This window comes from Artibeus jamaicensis, unplaced genomic scaffold (genome assembly GCF_021234435.1).
Source record: "Artibeus jamaicensis isolate MK-2021 breed Jamaican fruit bat unplaced genomic scaffold, CSHL_Jam_final contig_3126, whole genome shotgun sequence".
NCBI lineage: Eukaryota > Metazoa > Chordata > Mammalia > Chiroptera > Phyllostomidae > Artibeus > Artibeus jamaicensis.
Window position 1 is genome coordinate 18,048,971 of NW_026521723.1, and position 20,073 is coordinate 18,069,043.

At 36.9% G+C, this 20,073-nt stretch overlaps 1 protein-coding gene across 3 annotated transcripts in view; it reads left to right on the forward strand.

Annotated features, from left to right (window-relative positions):
• The first annotated feature begins 263 nt into the window (after positions 1 to 263).
• The window catches only part of STXBP5L (syntaxin binding protein 5L), a 348,094-nt gene continuing 328,284 nt past the window's right edge, over positions 264 to 20,073 (forward strand). For 2 of the 3 annotated variants that reach the window (XM_053663152.1, XM_053663154.1), the window contains exons 1-2: positions 264 to 502; positions 1,424 to 1,620. In XM_053663152.1, the coding sequence (XP_053519127.1) occupies positions 1,432 to 1,620 (189 nt within the window). In that variant the 5' untranslated portion in view covers positions 264 to 502; positions 1,424 to 1,431. The remainder of the gene's footprint in view (positions 503 to 1,423; positions 1,621 to 20,073) is intronic. The other variant, XM_053663153.1, reaches the window with a different exon arrangement.

Genomic DNA, 20,073 nt, shown 5'->3' on the forward strand with positions numbered 1-20,073 from the left:
CTCCCCCTTTCGTGGACTTTTCCTTCGGCCTATCCCCAAATTTCTTCCGCGTTTTGCAGCCGTGAAACTTGACCCTATCGAGCCTAGGATTGGAGAGGCAGCTACTCCCGCCCTTTGATGTCCGGGAGCTCTCCTCCCCTTTCAGGGCTCAGGGCTGTTTGGGCAGAAGGGGGCGGGGAAACCGAGGGGGCGGTTTGGAGGCGGGGCTTGCCTCCCACGGCGGGAGGGCGGAGCCTGTGGTGGAGTCTGTGGCGGAGCTTGCCTGCTCGGTTAGGACCTCGGAGAGCGCCGGGCGTCGCGACAACAGGGACTGGAGAAGCTGGGGGCGCCGGGTCGGACTAACGCCTGCGCGCCCGCCTCCCTCCGCACCCAGAGCTTCCCGGGCTGACAGGCGGCTAGCGGCGGCTGTGGAAGGTGCCTGGAGTCAGAGAGCCATCCCTCTGGGACTCGGACGCCGCCGTCCAGCCGCCGCTCCCTCACACCTGTGTGTGCGTCTGTGAGCGTGAGCGCCCGCGCGTGATGTCTGCACGGCGGTGTCTGTGTTCGCGCGTCCTCGGGAGAGAATCCCTAGCCTCTGCGCTCGGCCAGGGGAGGGACCGGGGGAGCCTGCTGGCAGAGGCAGGACTCGGGCCGCAGCCCTCGCCACCGCTGCTTCACGTCCGGGCTGGGCTGCGGGAAGAGCGGACTGGCGGGCGATAGCGGCGGCGGCCGCGGGCAGAGCGCGGCGGGAGGCGGCGGAGACTCGGGAAGGGGAGGAGGGGTAGCGGAGGCAGAGGCGGAGGGAGAAGCGGGGGCAGCTGGCCCCGCCGCTCGCCCCTCCCATTAGCTGTTGCTGTGGGTCAGCTGCAGATGCTTTGGGGTCCGGGGTGTTGGAGGGAGGGAATGGGAAAAGCTCCCACCCCCCGCCCCATTTCTACTGAGCAAAAGAGAGCTTTGACGACGATGGGGTTATAGCCAGGAAGGTGGTGGTACCGCCCCCCCAAACATCATTTTTCTGAAAAGAATATATTCTGAGCTGAACCTTCAGTTGGAAAGCCCGCCCTTAGGAGACAGAGACCGTCTTGGTCTGTTGGCTTGTGGTTTGATTGTATAATAATGATGATACAATGCTAATGACGACGATGACACTGCCTTTTATTTTTACCCCACTGCTGATAAAGCGTAGCCACAGCTGGCAATAAAGCCCTTGAAAAATTGATGTATGAGGAGAATATACCGTTGTTTTCTGAGTTGTGCGTTTTTTCTAAGATAATGCTTTTTAGAATTAAAATTTGACAATATGTAGCCCCCCCCCCCCCATCTCTCTCTCTTTAGTCCTTTATAGCCAATGCTAGTAAAATGGGGACTGGCTATTAAGCTAAACACTTTTACCTGGGTATAGTACCATGTGTTAAGTCATCCTTTCCTTTGAATTTCTCAACAGTTTTTAAAATGAAGAAGTTTAATTTCCGAAAAGTTTTGGATGGCTTAACTGCGTCCTCCCCTGGCAGTGGTAGCGGCAGTGGCAGTAACAGTGGTGGTGGGGCTGGAAGTGGTTCCGTGCACTCAGGAGGGACTGCAGGGGTTCTCAGAGAAGAGATACAGGAAACTCTGACTTCAGAATATTTCCAGATCTGCAAGGTAAGTTTTGAACTGGTTTAAAACCTATTTTTAAATTTTTTAAAATTTTACTGTTGTGGGGAAAGAAATGTTCTCTCACACACACACACACACACGCACACACACACACACACACACACACACACACATACTCAGGACTGAAAATTGTTGAGATGCCAGCATCAGAGAGTCAGGTTTAGAGAACTCTGTGTATAGGTCAGGTTGAATTAATAAAGATATACCAGCATCAACTTAAAAAGCACTGGTAGTTTAAGGGGGAAATAAGAAAACATAAAAAGTGGATTTTGCAAATAATGTTAAGGCTCAATAGTAGAGAAAAATTTTAATGTGCTATTTATGTATAAGTTGTAAATTGAAGGAGAAAAATCGTCATTCTGGTTAATCCTATGATGTCATTCAGATAAACTAAGTGTTATTTTATTTCACTGTTCATCTATTAAGATGGTGTTAGAATCAGGTAGGTAACATCTAGTTGAATACATCCATTTTAAAAGAACTAATGGCATTGATTTAAAATTATTGTTTAAATTCTGAATAAAAACACTTTCAGAGTCTTAAACTCTAAACAAACAAATGCCACGAACTTAATCATAAGAACTTCTAATACTCATAAGAACTCAAAAATAGTGTTCTGGTTTAGTGGAGAAACATTTTAGGTAATTATACTTTAATGTTGAACTTCTAATGAGTGTTTCTGAAGGGGAGAGATGAGAACTTACAAAATAAGTATTATGGTAATATATAGAGGTGTTGCTATATTTTCTGAAATAAAGTGACTTGTAATTTTTATTGTCCTTTTTTATGGTGTCCTAGGAATGTGCTTTTGACCTGGCACGTGTAATAATAAAAAGTCTATTAAGTCATTCATATGACATAGATAAATATATTTTAATAAATATATTTATAAAATATATTTATTGTGTTAGATTGCACAAAAAGAAACAGTAAAATTTTGAAATTATAGAAAATAAGTATTAAATTTTTTCACACTTCAACAAGTTTTTTTAATTGTTAAAATTAGTTTTGTAGTAAACAAATTATGTATAATAAAGTAAGTTTCAATTACTGCACTAGTCTCCATTCCCAGTAGCATTATTATAAAACATTAACTTTGTGGTTATTAAAATGTTGTAAATTAGTTTACATAAAAGTGAGTTTATTTATAATTAGGTTACATGAATAGATTTAATTATAACCTACCTTGTGAGCTTTGTATACAGTATAATTTTGGATAAAAATATTATACAGTTTTTGTCCTCAATTTGAAATAACATATATTTTGTCAGATGAAGGAGAGATTAAATAGTGATCATGAGATAAATATATAAAAGGTTCCTAGAGATCAAACTTGGACTGCTAGGCAAGGGAGTTATGCCCTGATTCTCTAGTCTTGTATTACTATTTCATTTCGAGATTTGAAAAAATTTCCAAATTCTCTCAGTTCATGAATGTGGTAGTGATGGAAGAGAATTTTAGCAGATGTAAAACTGATATAGAAAAAGTAGATGTCTGAAGCCAAGTGGCATTGGGCTGTTGAGGTTATAAAGCTGAGAAGGGTAGAGAAGGTTTTAGATAGAAATATTCAGAAGAAATGAGTGAGTGCAAGAGCCGAAAATGGGATTATAGTCATCCTCCTTATTCAGACAAGAGATAGTCATGGTGTAGTAGGAAGAGCATTGAATGGCCTTGGAATCAGAAAATGTGTATTTTATTTACAGCTCTGCCATTTGCCAGCTATATAATCTTGGTGAAGACCTTTATCTGCCTTGAGACTAGATTTTCTCATCTGTAATATGGTAATAAGTATTTCTGCCCTTCTTTCTTAAGAAGGTTATCAAGAAGATGAAACAAGACAATTAGTTGAAGGCAATGTATAAATTGGAAAAGGCAATAAAATGTATATTTATATTATTGCAAAAGTTTTAAAATCACCTTGTACTTGGTGGAATGACTATCACCAATGGGTTATAACAACATTAGGTAACAATTGTCAAAGAAATTATAGGGATAGCTATGTAAGCAGACAACTAATAGTATTGAAATCTTACTAAATGGTGAAAGTACTATGGCATCTTTGGATAGGAATATAGTTAATTTTAATAAGTGGTTATATGTTTGTGCTTTACATTACACAGACTATAATAAAATATATAAAAGTAGATGAAGAAAAATTCCAAAATTAGAACTGTTACTAAAATAGGGACTTCTTTTGTACTCACTGATTAAATGTGCAAAGAACATTCTATTCTGAGTACTAAGAAGCTGGCACCTTCTGGATACTTGTACCTTTTCAACATGGTCAAAATTAAACTATAAATCTAGAATCTGTTTTTTTTAAAACCATCCTTCTCTCTATTATCTGAAGAGTCATTGAGTTCTATATATTTCATTTTGCCATCTCGGCTATTTGTCATTTCATCATATTTTCTTGCCTGGTCTCTTGAAATCGCTTCCTAACTGATCTCACCTCTCATTTCACCCTAGTCCAATTCATTTTTGTTGTTATAACTATTATATCTGAATTACAATGTTAATTGTGTCATTTCCCTGATAAAAAATTCTGTTTCAGTCCTTCTAGACCAGTGATGCTCCACAAACAAGTCTAATGTGAAACTCTAGTAAATAACATTTATTCAATAAATGTGGTAGTTGATTGGCATATATTTTAAAGTAAATAATGAATTATATCATCTCTGTAGGTATATACTTATTATTATTATTATTATTAGTTCTTGTGTAATATTATCCACAGGCAGGTAGTAGGACATTTGCTAGCTTTAGAAAAGTAAATTTATAAAGCTACTGCTATAATCAGTGATATATCTATAAGAAGTTAAAAAGCAGAAATGGTACATGAAATTTTGGTTCAAGGTCAGCAAAAAAAAAAACCAAAAAACCCAAACAGGTTAATGCATTGGTTACTACAATCTGTTTTAAATTTAGTATATATGCATTTAAATGTCCTTGTGAAATGCAAGAAATGCCTTTTATGAGTTAGAATTCTATGAAACGATTTGAAATCACTGCTTTATACAATAAACTTCAAAGTACTTAACTTCATCTGTATGTAGTTCCATTCAGAAATGCATACAGGTGCAGTTTACCTTTCCATCCTCATTTCTGTGATTCCCTAAGCATATTGTTTTCCCTGAAAGCACCAAACTTTCTCATGTCCTAATGCCTTTTCTCAGTGTGTCACTTCTGTCTAGAATATCTCTTCCAGCTTTAGTATAATTGGAGAATTCCCAGCTACCCTTTACATCAAAGTTCAAACACCACCTTTATGAAGGTGAGACCACTACTTTCCTTATCTACCTGCCCAGGCAGAGTTTTTTCCCCCCCTCTCTGTTTTCCTATATCGCCTGGCATATACCTGTAGAGTGAATTTAGCACCTTGTTATGATTAAAAATATTATTTCTCTTACTGTCACCATACTGTGAACTCTTTGAGAGGCAAATATATTTTGTTTCCTTATCACTGATAGGTGCTTATTACCTAACAGGCTAGTGGTTTTCAACTGTCTGTCTAAAAGAAAGATTTCTAGCTCCATCCTTGTTTTAGAGAATCAAAATCTTTAGGGATGAGGCCTAGGCACTTGCATTTTTAAAAAATATTTATTTATTTATTTATTTTTCGAGAGAGGGGAAGGGAAGGAGAAAGAGTGGGAGAGAAACATCAATGTATAGTTGCCTCTCATGCATCCCCTGCTGGGAACTGGCCTGCAACCCAGGCATGTGCCCTGACTGGGAACTGAACCTCGATACTCTGGTTCGCAGGCCCGCGCTCAATCCATTGAGCTATGCCAGCCAGGGCGGCACTTGCATTTTTTAAAGAGGCCTCACAGAAGATTCTGATGTACAGTCAGTATTCAGAACTGTTATAGTACACACTTAATATACTGTATGAATGAAGCAGCATGGTTGGTTGCTTAATTTACATGGTTGCTTAATTAATATGCATGGCTCATTGGTTAAAATAAATTAATGCAGATGATAATTAATAATTATATATAATAGACAGGTATACATTCATTCCTATAGTTAACCAACCCACACTTAATTAGTCTGGGAGCATGTGAATGTTATAGCTAGAGAGTTCCATCAGTATCGATCTATGTTTTACAAGAAAATGGAGGTTTTCTTAATCTAGCAAATTCGTTAAATAAAAATTACAGAGCTTAATTTGTTAGCTCATTGGACCTTCATAACAATCCTATGAGCAAGGCAAGGAAACTGTTAATATTTTTGTTTTACTGATAAGACATCTGAGGCCAGAGAATTAAAGTGATATCTTTAGGTCTCCAAGTTAGTTGGTAAAAGACATAGCTAAGTTTAACATACTATTCTTTGATTCTCAAATGCAGTACTTTTTTTACTTCATCTTTGTTATTTAACAAAGCAACATGGTAAATTCCTCAGTAAACATAGAAACTATGAGAAGATAAGACTATTTTATTGACTCTTCCTTCAAAATACATCCAAATAAAACCATATCTTTTCCACCACATCTCTTGCCTACCCTACTACTCCTATTTTCCCTGCTTTCTTTTCACTCAGGCCACACCACAGCCTCATCTCATAATAGATAGAATAATCCTTTTAGAATTTACATCATTTCATGCAATGTCTGCTCTGAACTCTCATGGCTTTTCATTTCTCTTAAAAATAAGTCCTATTGTGCCTTCTAAAATTCTAAGATTTGGCTACTAACAGGACATCATTTTGGACTTTTTCTGTTACTTTACTCTACTACCTACATTACTACTTCTCAGACATGATTCCTGCCTCAAGGCTTTTGTATTTGCTCTTTTCTTTACATGGAGCACTCCTCTCCCCACCCCATGATTTTATTACTTGTTCCCTTTGCATCATTCAGATCTTTTTGTTTCTAAGATTTTATTTATTTTTAGAGAGAGGGGAAAGGAGAAAGAGGAGAGAAACATTGATGTGAGAGAGAAACATCTATGAGTTGCCCCTCACTGGCCGCCAGCCAGGAATCTGGCCTGTAACCCAGGCATGTATTCTGACTGTGAATCAACCGGAGAACTTTTGGTTTGTAAGATGATGCCTAACCTACTGAGCCAGACCAGTCAGGGCATCATTCAGTTCTTAATTCAGCTGTTAACCTCTCAAAAAGATCTTTATTGACCATTGTTCACTCCCTTTATTCTCAACCCTCATCCGGATTACTTTTTTCTTGATAACATTTATACTACTACCTGTTATTAATTTATATATTTATTTGCTTCTCCTATAATAATGTAATTTCATGAGGGCAGCACTTCATTTTGTTTACAACTGTCTCACCAGTTTACAGAGTAGTGCTTGCCACATAGAAGGCAAATATTTGTTAAATGAATGAATGAGTAAATGAGAGCAAGGAAGCTGATAAAGCAGTGAGTTTCAACGAGTGAGCCACAAGAATTTCTAAAACATGCGGTACTTGATTTCTTAGGCAGGCATACTGACCTCTTTTCCCTTAGATTGTCAAATAAAAGAAATGACAATAGCCAGCACAACAATAGTCATCCAGTGTGGATGAATCAAAATTATACCTATTTTTTGTGAGATTGGCAAAAATGTAATATATTTATTTGGTGTGCTGCAGAATTTTAGTAATTAGTTAATATGTGCTATGAGATGAAAAATGTTGAAAATCACAGTAATAGAGTGATGTATTAAGAACAATCTAGATATTATTTTGAATTACCTTTTGAAAAATGCTTTTATTAAATACATTTTTATTACATAAAGACAAGGAATCATTTAGTGAAAGAGTGTCACCACTTTAGGAACATGGTATATAATTTTCAAAAAGATATGGAAAAGGAGATCATAGAAAGATTCATTTACTTTAATTTTAAAAAGTACTTAAATTTACTTTAATTTTTACTGAAGGAGGTATTAGGAACATTCTTGTTTTCCAATGATTTTTTAGGGGAACAATTCAGAAGTATTAGATAGACAGTGACAAACACACAGAATGTTCTAGACCTAACTGACAAAATAGACAAAAATAAATACATCACCAGGACCAGAGGTTATAATCCCTAAAGTTCTGAATAAACTCTTAAATTAGGCAATTCACTATTCATCATCACTTTTAAACTTTTTTTTTGTTGTTATAAATGGTCGTGGTGTCAGTGCCAACATTTAGCTAACTAGTGTAATGTCTTCAGGGAAATGAATTTGCAATCATGACATCATACCAGACCATCATACCATACCAGACCATCATACCAGAAATAATATCAGATATTGCCATATATATATATATATATATGTATAATCAGAAACATAGGTATAGACTATGAAGAGTTGGGCTTTCCAGGATGCTGGAAAGATGAAAGGAGAATTAAGTACCTAGATATCCTTGACTACTGTTTCTTCAGGTTTTTTATTGTTTCCACATTTTTCTTATTTTACATTATTTTATTTGGGGTTTTCTATAAATGAAATTGGCACAAAACTATGAACACAATTCCTCATTTCCTCAATTTTCATTCATTAAAAGAATTGTACAAGATTCCCTGACATGGGTGGACTTGTCTCATTCTGTACTTATAAGCTGGTAGAGTAAAAGGTAGTACAGTTGACACTGCAGGATAACTTATTATGGATAAAGCTTTTGGCAATGACCTCATGCTCTTATTACTAAAATGAACAGCAGAGGAAGAGCATCTTTAATAATAGTAGTGGATGCAAACCAGAAAAAATAAGTTACCTTGTTATGATTGAGATGTTAACAAATTTAAAAACCAAATAGAATTAAATATATATATATATTTCAGAACTAAAAATCAAAGTCTAGTTATTCAGTACTTTAGGCTCTCTATTTTGCTTATCCTACAGGAGCAGACTTGAGTAAGGGGACTACAGACTTGTAGGAAGTACTCATGTTTGTAATCTTTTTAAGTTACCATAGAGAACAATCACATTTTCTCACAAAATGTCCTTTGATGGTAGTATATTGTCAGCAAATTGGGTTATTAGTCTCATTTAATATGGCAGTTCTTAATGTTCTTAAAAACAAACAGTGCCGTCATACTTTATGTCTCACTGTAGAGCTAATTTAAAATCTTACATAATATCCAAATTTATCTGCGGGATTATTTAAACCAAATTCCTATTTTTGAAGTTTAGTACATTTCTCTGCCTTCATTTGAATATGCGCCTGCAAAAAAAATCATAGGGGTAAGTTCCATAGTTTATTTTAATGATAGGATGATTGTATTGGTGTCCACACTATAGTCTATAAATCATTTACATACTAGTTTAATAGCAATAACTTTGTATTCATTAAAGATTTTAAGTAGTAGCCCTACTTGTCCACCAGAGGTGTTTAGTGACCTTTATTAAAGATATCAGTTACAATGACAGTTATGTTTTTTGTATAGTTAAGTCTGTGATCTGTTCCTTTTTATCTGTTTCCTTAAGCAAGGAAATGCCTCTAAAATTCAGTTTTGATTAAATATCTACTTGAAATAATATATTTGAAAACAACTATACTAAGTATAGCAATTTTTGTGCTAATTTTATTTGTACTGTTTCTCCATGTAGTCACAATTTATATTTTCTTTTATTCACCTTTTTGAGAAAATATACATATTTTATTTCCTCCACATAATATTCTCCAGCAGGCAGCTGTAGCTCTAGCAGGTAAATAGAAGATTTGAAGTAACTTTTGTTTTTTTGAGCGTTCAACCCAGCAAATGAATTTGGTATATTTCTGTGAATATACAAAATTTCACTTGCTGCAGAAATAAAAACTATTTTTAAAAAATAAAATTATAGATAAAACTAACTTTTAAAAATCTTATAGGAAACTCTATTGTGTATGTATTAGTCTAAGTGATACAAGCTGCCTGCATATAATACTCTGATTTTTTTTACTTGAACCATGTGACATCAGCTAAACCATTTATTTTAACTATGTTCCAGAAGAGAAATTATTATCTGGTCTGCATCACTGCAAATATTTTTACGAGGCTGGAGTAATCTGACGTCTATTTTTGAACCCTTTTTAGCCACTCCCATAGTGGCAAACATAGATTATTAAATACAAGAAAAGTATGTGAGGTGAAATAATATCCTTAGCAAATATATATCTTGAGAAGAACATTGTATATGGTAGTAGGCCAGGCTGTTGAATGAATCATACTAAGAAGAAACTTAACTGAGTCTGGAGAAGATTTGAGGAGGGAGTGCATAGGGCACAGGTACTGAAGGCAATTTCACTAAATGTTGTATTTGCTTGCTTTAGTGTGCTCAAATATAGGCAGATATTAAGGTGAAAACTACAGAACCTGGAAGAATGGAGGCAGGAGTGATGCAAGAGAAACTGTGATATTGACAATAATCCAGATACTCAGGTTGATCACAGAGAACCAGGATAAAAGAACATTAAAGGACCAGCAACAAGCTAACATAATACCAAGTCTATTGGTTGTTTTTCTTAATCCTCTAAATATAATGGAAAGATTATTTTTATAATTTTATTTATTTTATTTTTAAAATTAAATTTGTTGCTGTGACAATGGTTAATAAGATTATTAGGTTACAAGTGTACGATTGTATGATATGTCATCATCTGTATATTTCATTGTGCGCTCACCACCCAAAGCCTAATCTTCCACCACCATGTATTTGACCTCCTTTATCCTTTACTGTCCCAACCCCCTTACCTCTGGTAACCACCATCCTGTTACCTGTGTGTATGAGTTTGTTCATTTTTCTTGTTTCTTCATGTGTTGCTTTCAATTTTTCCTTTTTATTTAATTTATTGGGGTGACACTGGTTAACAAAATTATACAGGTTTCAGGTGCACAATTCTACAACACATCATCTGTATGCTGTATTTCGTATTCACTGCACCAAGTCAAGTCTCTGTCCATCACCCTTTGTCCCCCTTATACCCTCCTCCTCCTCTCCCAAATCCAAGTCTCCCCAGCAGTCACCACCATGCTGTTGTTTGTGTCCATAAATTCTTTCTCTTATTCTTCTCTTTTACTCCATCCCTCCAGCCCCCTAAGTCACACCCCACAGCTGTCAGCCTGCTCTCTTAATCCATGAGTCAGTCTCTCTTTTGCTTGTTAGTTCATTTTATTCATTATATTCCACATATGAGTGAAATTGTGTGGTGCGTATCTTTCTCTGACTGGCTTGTTTCATTTAGCATAATGCTCTTCAGGTCCATCCATGTTGTCACAAAGGAAAAATTTCCTTCTTTTTATTGCTAAGCAGTATTCCATTGTGTAAATGTACCACAGCTTTCTTATCCACTCAACTACTGATGGGACACTTGGGCTGCTTCTAAATCTTGGCCATTGTAAATAATGCTGCAGTGATCATAGCGGTACATAGATTCTTTTGAATTAGTGTTTTGGGTTTCTTCAGATAAATTCCTAGAAGTAGAATTGCTGGGTCATAAAACAGTTCCATTTTTAATTTTTTGGGGTATCTCCACACTGGTAATACATCGTTTTCTCTTGGAAATTTAAATTGTCTTTTTATATAATAAGAGATATTAAGAAGTCTTGTGGAATAGAAAGCTATTTAAAGCCATTTACCTTTGTTTAACTGACCTTTTGCAAACTTAGGTGACCAATGCCAAATATTGTGATCAGTTTTCAAACTTACATGATTTATATAGGTAGTTATGTGACCTTTTTGATATAATACCACTTAATATCCTACAACTATGCTTCAAAGAATATACTTTGGAGATAATGATTCAGTGTATTTTACTCATAACTAATTTCTTTATGCAGTACATTATTGAATATGTGAATACAAAAATTGAGTTCAGGAGTATTCTGGCTCAAGCATATGGGGTACAGTTTGCAGACTTCCAAATCTTGGGGAAACCATTGAACCTCTTGGAAATAATTTGAAATCCTCACAATACTTTAGATATGGAAGAGAATTTAGAGATAATCAAATTAAATGTATCACTTTTACAAGTGCAGAAATCAAGCTCAAAGACATGAAGATTACATTAAGCTTAGATAATATTAACTAATGTTTTTTTCAGGAGTTTGCAAATAAAAATAACCCATTTTATGTTCTTGAGTTAGAGACATAGCTTGAAGTTTATGTTAATACCTCATAATGTTTGATTGAATAACAATATACTTCCATATCCATCAGCGGCCTTCTGTTAATGTTAATCTCCTAAATGTCAATTCTATGCAAGTAAGGCTTTAATATGTTTCTCTCCCTTTAACAAGCTGTTTTACAAAACTGTATTTTAATTATGTCATATTTGTATTCAGCAAGTTTATTTTGGAATAACTTATTATTTAATATTTTAAATAAAAAATTTGTGGATGCTTTTCAAAATTCTTTGGACAGTACAAAGAATTACTTTTTTCATTAAAAATTATATGATGGTGTTATAGTGTACTTACCTCACTATGTTGATAAAATGCCTGTTCCATACATATTGCATGTCATTAGCTAGAGTATAAAATAAGATTTCAAAGGAGAAAAATTTTGATTTAAAAGTATTAACTAGACACCTAATTTTTGATAGCTTGTATCAAGTAAACTGTTTACTTTCAGTGGGTGGTTCAGATTGCCTTTTTAAAAAATTTTTATTTTTAGACTTTTTGGTTTTCAGAACAGCACCCAATCAGCTGAACCACACCAACCAGGGCAGTGTCTTTTTTGTGGATTCAAAATTTTCTCTTGTTCTTCCTGTACATAATGGTGTAGCCTTTGGGAGTTGCTACTTTATTTGGGTCTCCAACATCATAATCGTGTTCCAGCCACAGGACAGCCTGTCCTACATGTGGACATATAAATGTAGTTCCAGGTCATGGGGAATTGTCAAAAGCCCCTGCAGCCACTGTAATGTTATTTCTCTTATTTATTTATTTATTTACTTACTTATTTGCTTACTTACTTTATTTAATTTTTATTGTTCAACTACAGTTGTCTCCATTTTTCTGCCATCTCTTTCTACCACCCCACCCACCCCAACCTCCCACCTCAATCCTGTTCCTCTTTGGCTTTGTCCATAGGTCCTTTATACATATTTCTTGGCAACTCTTCCCCTTTCCCCCCCTGTTATTCCCCTGCCCCTTCCCCTCTGGTTACTGTCTGCTTGTTCTTTATTTCAATGTCTCTGGTTATATTTGCTTACTTGTTTATTTTGTTGATTAGGTTCCACTTATAGGTGAGATCATATGGTATTTGTTTTTCATCACCTGGCTTATTTCACTTAGCATAATGCTCTCTAGTTCCATCCATGCTGTCTCGAAGGGTAGGAGTTCCTTTCTTCCTTCTCCATATTATTCCATTGTGTTAATGTTCCATAGTTTTTGACCCATTCATTTACTGATGGACACCTAGGTTACTCCTAGCACTTGGCTATTGTAAATTGTGCTGCTATGAACATTGGGATGCAGAAGTTCTTTTGAACTGGTGATTCAGGATTCTTAGGGTATAATCTTAGCAGTGGAATTGCTGGGTCAAAAGACTGGATCCATTTTTAGTTTTTTCTGAGGAAATTCCATGCTGTTTTCCACAGTGGCAGTGCCAGTCTGCATTCCCATCAACAGTGTACTAGGGTTCCCTTTTCTTCACACCCTCCCCAGCACTTGTTTGTTGATTTACGATGGCCATTCTGATTGATGTGAAGTGGTAGCTCATTGTAGTTTTAATTTGCATCTCTCTGATGGCTAGTGATACTGAGCATCCTTTCATTGTTTTTGGGCCCTTTGTATGTTCTCCTTGGAGAGGTTTCTGCTCAGGTCCTTTGCCCATTTTTTAATTGGGTTGCTTGTCTTCCCAGAGTGGGGTCATGTGAGTTCTCTCTATATTCTGGAAATCAAACCCTTATCCAAGATATCATTGGCAAGTATATTTTCCCATACAGTTGGTTTCCTTTTCATTTTGCTGATGTTTTCTTTAGCTGTTCAGAAGCTTTTTATTTTGATGTAGTCCCATTTGTTTATTCTTTTCTTTATGTCCCTTGCCCTAGGAAACATATTGGTGAAAATATTGCTGCATGGAATATCTGAGATTTTTCTGCCTATGTTCTCCTCTAGGACTTTTATGGTGTCTTGATTTATATTTAAGTCTTTTATCCACCTTGAGTTCATTTTTGTGTTTGGTGTAAGTTGGTGATCAAGTTTCATTTTTTTGCATGTAGCTGTTCACATCTCCTGACACCATTTGTTGAAGAGGTCATTTTTACTCCATTTTATTCATCTGCCCTCTTTGTTGAATATTAATTGACCATAGAGACTTAGGTTTATTTCTGGTCTCTATTCTGTTCCATTGATCTCTGTTTCTGTTCTTATGCCACTGCCAGACTGTTCTGAATACAGTGGCCTTGTAGTGTAGTTTGATATCACATATTTTGATCCTTCCTATTTTGTTCTTCTTTCTCAAAATTGCTGTGGCTATTTGGGGTCATTTATGGTTGCATCTAAATTTTTAAAAGATTCTAGATCTGTGAAGTGTGGTATTGGTATTTTAATAGGGATCGTGTTTAATCTGTAAATTGCTTTGGGTAGTATGGACATTTTGATGATGTTAATTCTTCCCATTCATGAACATGGTATATGCTTCCATTTGTTTGTGTCTTCCTTAATTCCTTTCTTCAGTGTTGTGTAGTTTTCTGAGTACAGGTCTTTTACCTCCATGGTTAGGTTTATTCCTACGTAATTAATTTTTCTTCTTGCTATGGCAAATAGGATGTTTTTCTTGATTTCTCTTTCTGATATTTCATTGTTGGTGTACAGAAAGGCCTTTGATTTCTGAATATTGACTTTGTATCCCGCTGTCTTGCCAAATTCATACATCAGGTTGAGTGGTTTTTTTGGTGGAGTTTTTTAGGGTTTTCTATGTACACAATCATGTCATCTGAAAACAGTGACAGCTTTACTTTCTGCTTTCCAATTTGTATGTCTTTTATTTCTTTTTCTTGTCTGATCTGTTGCTAGGACTTCCAATACTATGTTGAATAGAACTGGTGAAAACAGACATCCTTGTCTTGTTCTTGATCTTAGTGGGAAAGCTATTAATTTTTGCCCGTTGAGTATGATTTTGCCTATAGGTTTCTCATATATGGCCTTTATCATGTTGAGGCATGCTCCCTCTACTCCCACTTCGCTGAGAATTTTTATCATAAATGGGTGCTGTACCAAATGCTTTTTCTATATCTATTGAAGTGGTCATGTGATTTTTGGCTTTTGTTTTTGTTTATGTGATGTATTACATTTATTGATTTGTAAATATTGTATCATCCTTGTATCCCTGGGATGAATCCCACTTATCATGGTGTATGACCTTTTTAATGTATTGCTAGATGTGGGTTGCCAATATTTTGTTGAAGATTTTAGCGTCTATGTTCATCAGAGATATTGGCCTGTAGTTTTCTTTCTTTGTTGTATTATTATCTGGTTTTGGAATTAGGATGATGCTTGCCTCATACAAAGAGTTTGGGACTCTTCTCTCTTCTTGGATGTTTTTGGAATAGTCTGAGAAGGATAGGGGTTAGCTCTTCCTTAAATGTTTTGTAAAATTCTTCTGTAAAACCATCTGCTCCAGGGCTTTTGTGTGCCAGGGTTTTTTTGATCACTGCTTCAATTTCATCAGCTGTTATCAGTCTTTTGCTTCTTCTTGATTCAGTATTGGATGATATATTTTTGTAGATATTTGCCCATTCATCCAGTTTTCAAATTTCTAGGCATATAGTTATTTATAGTAATTTCTTAAAATTCTTCTTATTTCTGTAGTATCAGTTGTAATTTTCCATCTTTCAGTTTTCTTTATTTAGGTCCTCTCTATATTTTCCTTGATGAGTCTGATTAGAGGCTTGTTGATTTTGTTTCTTTTCAGTGAACCAGCTCCTGGACTTCCTGATCCTTTGAATTGTTTTTTTTATTCTATGTGTCATTTAATTCTGCTTGATTTTGATTATTTTCTTTCCTCAACTCACTCTGGGCTTTGTCTGTTATTGTTTCTCCACTTCTTGTAGATGTAGGGTTAAGTTATGCATTTGAAATGTTTCTATCTTTTTTAGGTAGGCCTGTGTTGCTATAAACTTCTCTCTGTTGACTGCCTTCATTGTGTCCCATAGGTTTTGGACTGCTGTGTGTTCATTTTCATTTGTTTGCAGAAACTTTTCGATTTCTTCCCTGATCTCATTCTTTTTTTTTATAGTTTTTTTTTGTTTATTTTATTTCTTTATCTTTAGTAAGGGAAGGGAAGGAGAGAAGGAGAGAAATATCAATGTATGGTTGCTTCTGGTGCACCCCCTGCTGGGAACTGACCCCTGCTGGGAACTGACCTGCAACCCAGGCATGTGCCCTGATGGGGAATCAAACCGCGATCTTTTGGTTTGCAGGCCTGTGCTCAATCCACTGAGCTACTCCAGCCAGGGCCCTTGATCTCATTCTTGATTCATTCATCATTTAATAGCCTGCTATTCAGTCTCTTTGAATTTGAATGTTTTCAAGTTTTGGGGTTTTTTTTAGAGGTTGGTTTCCAGTTTCAGGCCCTTGTGTACCAAGAAAAAGCTTGATAAGATTTCAGTTTTCTTGAATTTGTTGAGGCTTGTTTTGTGTCCTATTATGTGGTTCACCTTTGAAAATGTTTCATATGCATTTGAAAAGAATGTATATTTTGCTTCTTTGTGATGAAAGGATATATGTGTGTGTGTGTGTGTGTGTGTGTGTGTGTGTGTGTGTATCAATTAAGTCCATTTGATCTAGTGTGTTGTTAAGTGCCCCGATATCCTTGTTGATATTTTGTTTGGAAAATCTATCCATTGCTGACCATGGGGTGTTAAAATCTCCTACTATAATTGTGTGCTGTCTATATCTTTCTTGAAGTCCTCCAAGATTTTTTTTTATATATTTGGGTACTCCTATGTTGGGTGTGATAATGTTTACAATGTCTTCCTGATGGATTCTTCCTTTGAATATTATGGAGTGTCTTTCTCTGTCTTTTTCTATGGCATTTGTTTTGAAGTTGATTTTTTCTGATATAAGTGTTGCTTACTTCAGCTTTTTTCCCTATTTGCTTGGAATATTTTTTCCAACCCTTCACTTTCAATCTGTGTAGTTCTTTTGTTCTAAGGTGGTTTTCTTGTAGGCAGCATATGTGCAGGTCATGTTTTCTTATCCATTCAGCTACTCTGTGTCCTGATTGGAGCATTTAGTCCATTTACCCCCCCCCCCCCCCCCCCCCCCCCCCCATTTAGGGTTATTATTGATAGGTACTTATTCATTACCATTTTACTCCCTTTGTACCTGTGCTGCTCTCTTTGTCACTCGTTTTCTTCCTCTTTTTAAAGCAGTCCCTTTAGCATGTCTTTTAGTGCTTATCTGGTAGAGGTACAGTATATTCTTTCAGCATTTTTTTTGTCTGGGAAGCTCTTTATTTGGCCTTCCATTTTTTGAGAGCCTTTCTGGGTAGAGTAGTCTTGGTTGCAGGACTCTGGGTTTCATTACTTGGAACATTTCTTGCCATTCCCTTGGAACATTTACATTGAGAAGTCAGCTGCTAGCCTTATCAGGGCTCCCATGTATGTTTCTTCCTGTTTCTCCCTTGCTGCCTTTAAGATTCTCTCTTTGTCTTGGAATTTTGTGGTTTTAACTATGATGTGCCTTGGAGTAGGCCTCTTTGGGTTCCTCTTGATTGGGACCCTCTGTGTTTCCTGTACTTGCATTTTTCTTTCTCATCAGTTTAGGGAAGTTTTTCCATCATTACTTTTTCAAACAGATTTTTCTATTCCCTGCTTTTCTCCTTCCCTTCTGGTATCCCGATTATACAGATATTATGACATTTCCTGTTGTCCTGCAGTTCGCTTAATTCCTATTCATTCTTTTTGAGTTTTTTTCCTTTTCTTGGTTTTTGTGTGAAGTTTTTTTAACCTTGTCTTCCAGCTTGCTGATTCAATTTAGTTGATTGAAGTCTGTGCTTCATATAGCCTTGCTTTAAAAAAAATATTTTATTTATTTTCTGAGAGAGGGGAAGTAAGAGAGAAAGGAAGGAAGAGAAACGGCAATGTGTGGTTGCCTTTCATGCACCCCCAACTGGGGACCTTCCTGCAACCCAGGCATGTGCCCTGACTGGGAATCGAACCAGAGACTCTGGTTCACAGGCCAGCACTGAATCCACTGAGCTACACCAGCCAGGGCTAGCCTGCTTTTGATTTTTTTAACTGTGTTCTTCAGTCCAGAAATGGTATTCTTCATTTCCTCTTGGCTCTTGTTGATAGTTTCTGTGTCCTTCTTCATGCTGATATTGTTTGCATGAACATTACTGGTAAGTTCCTTGTAGTTTCCCTGTAGTTTTTTGTATGTCTCACTGAACTCACTGAGCTTACTTATAACCATTGTTTTGAACTCCATATCTGATAGTTTATTTGCCTCTATTCCATTTAGCACTCTTTGTGAGGATTCCTCCTTTCCTTTCTATTAGGGGTTCTTTGTCTTCCCATTATTTGTGAGACTCTTCTTGTTTGCCTCTTCTTCTTAAATTGATCTTTTTGACTCCCTTAGCTTGTGGTGTGAATTTTCTGTGGTAGGAAACTTGTGAGATTCAGTGGGGCAGTCTCCTTAATCTCCTGAACTTGATGTTCTTTGGATTCCCTTTGTGCTGTTTATGTTGGCTTTCTGGATGCAACTGGATTTTGATTCTTGTTGGGTTATTCTTTGGTGTGTGCTCTCCTCTAGCTGGTTGACTGAGGATTTCTTCACCCACCATGTCTTATATACTGTTGTGCAGGTGGCCTGTTTTTTTTCTGGATCTGCCTCTGGCGATGTGAGATGGTGACCCCATCTGGCTATTAGGCAGCGTATTTGAGACTGCCAGGGATCTACTGTCTGTGGCTGACTCCTTTGGTGGTTAATCTAGTCACTCTGCACTCAGCAGTTAGGCTTAAGCACCACAGAGCTGGGGCAGAGTCCCTCCTGGTGTTGGGGCTATTGTTTCCCCTCGGGCTACTGCCACTTGGGGAAGTGGTCTGCCTGAGCACTATGGCTGCTAATGTATGGGAGATGACTCAGCACCTGGATCCCAGCATCTGCTCTTTCAGTTCTCTCCCCAAAGCTTCAGTCCCCAGTCTCTCTCTCCTCAAGCATCTCTAGTCCACTCTGCCCCCGCCTTTGCCAGAGCCCAGTATAAGTGGCTGCAAATGAAAATTTATGTGTAGGCTCTTTAAATGGCTCTAAATGGCTCTCTGGGTCTCCAGCCATCTATGTCTGGCAGAGAGTAGCCCGGCTGCTTTTTGTCACTTACTGTTTTCTGTACACTTTTTGGGCTCTGGTGCTCTAGGCTGGGAATCCCAGCTTAGGGTTTACACCCCACTCTTCTCAGGTAGATCCAACTGGTCACTTAATTATCCCTCCAGTGCTGCTGCCTGTAGGCACCCAGCCAGCCTTCTCAAGTCTCCAGTATACAAACTTTAAATCAGGTTGTGCTGAAGCTGATTCTTCTGTCTGTCCGAGGTTATAAGACTTCTCTCTCACTATTGTTCAGGTATTTGTTCTGGGTGATTTCTCTACAATTTAGTTGTAACTCCAGATGTGTCCTGGGAGGAGGTTAGTGTGACTTCCATTCTTGAGTTAAATGACATTTAAAATGCCTTTTAAGATGTTTGAAGTTAAGTTAAATGAGGAAAACTGAGTTGAAAGTTATTATTGGTAAGTATACTATGTAAAGGTAAATCGGTTTAATATTCCTTTTACTACTTTCTACCTCACCTTTCATAGTAAATTAGCAACTGATAATTGCTTTGCAAACAACTTAGTTATTACGTGGTTTTTATATTTGGAATTGGCTCTGAAAGGAAAACTAGATAGTCTTCTTAACAAAAGAAATAAAACGAATTTAAGACATAGGAATCAAGATTAAGTGCATATTTGGAGAATGAATTCTATGCATTTCATGAGCTAGAAATAGTAAGAGAAATTTGTAGGTAAACCCAGTCAAGTCATAAGGGCTTTGGGTGAGAGATTGGGAAACCTAACATTGTATTTTGTGGAAATAAAGATGTGTTTGAACTCTTAATGTAAATTTTAACTGTTATCTTGGAATGATTCTTGGTTGTCTCTGTAACTAAGGCAGTGCTGAAAAAGTGAGGAGGGAGTATGAGAGGGTTGCTGTTTTGGATGAAGGGGACCTTGGTTACTATGTGAAGCACCATGTGATGATAGGAAGCACTGTGGTATATAATATGCTAATTTACAAAGTAATTTGGGTGAGTTTTAGTTGTTAGTGGTGTTGCTAAACCACAATTGCTAACCTAAACCAAACAGTGCCATCTCCAGTTTTAGTTTCTGTTGGCATTGAGTTAAAACAATTTCTAAAAGCAAAACCCCTGTAGTAAACCCCAAGATACTGATAAATAACATTGTAAAAAATGTATATAAGGGGAAAAACACCCCTGTTATGGGAACACCCTTTTGTACAATATCCTTCTTACCCCTACTT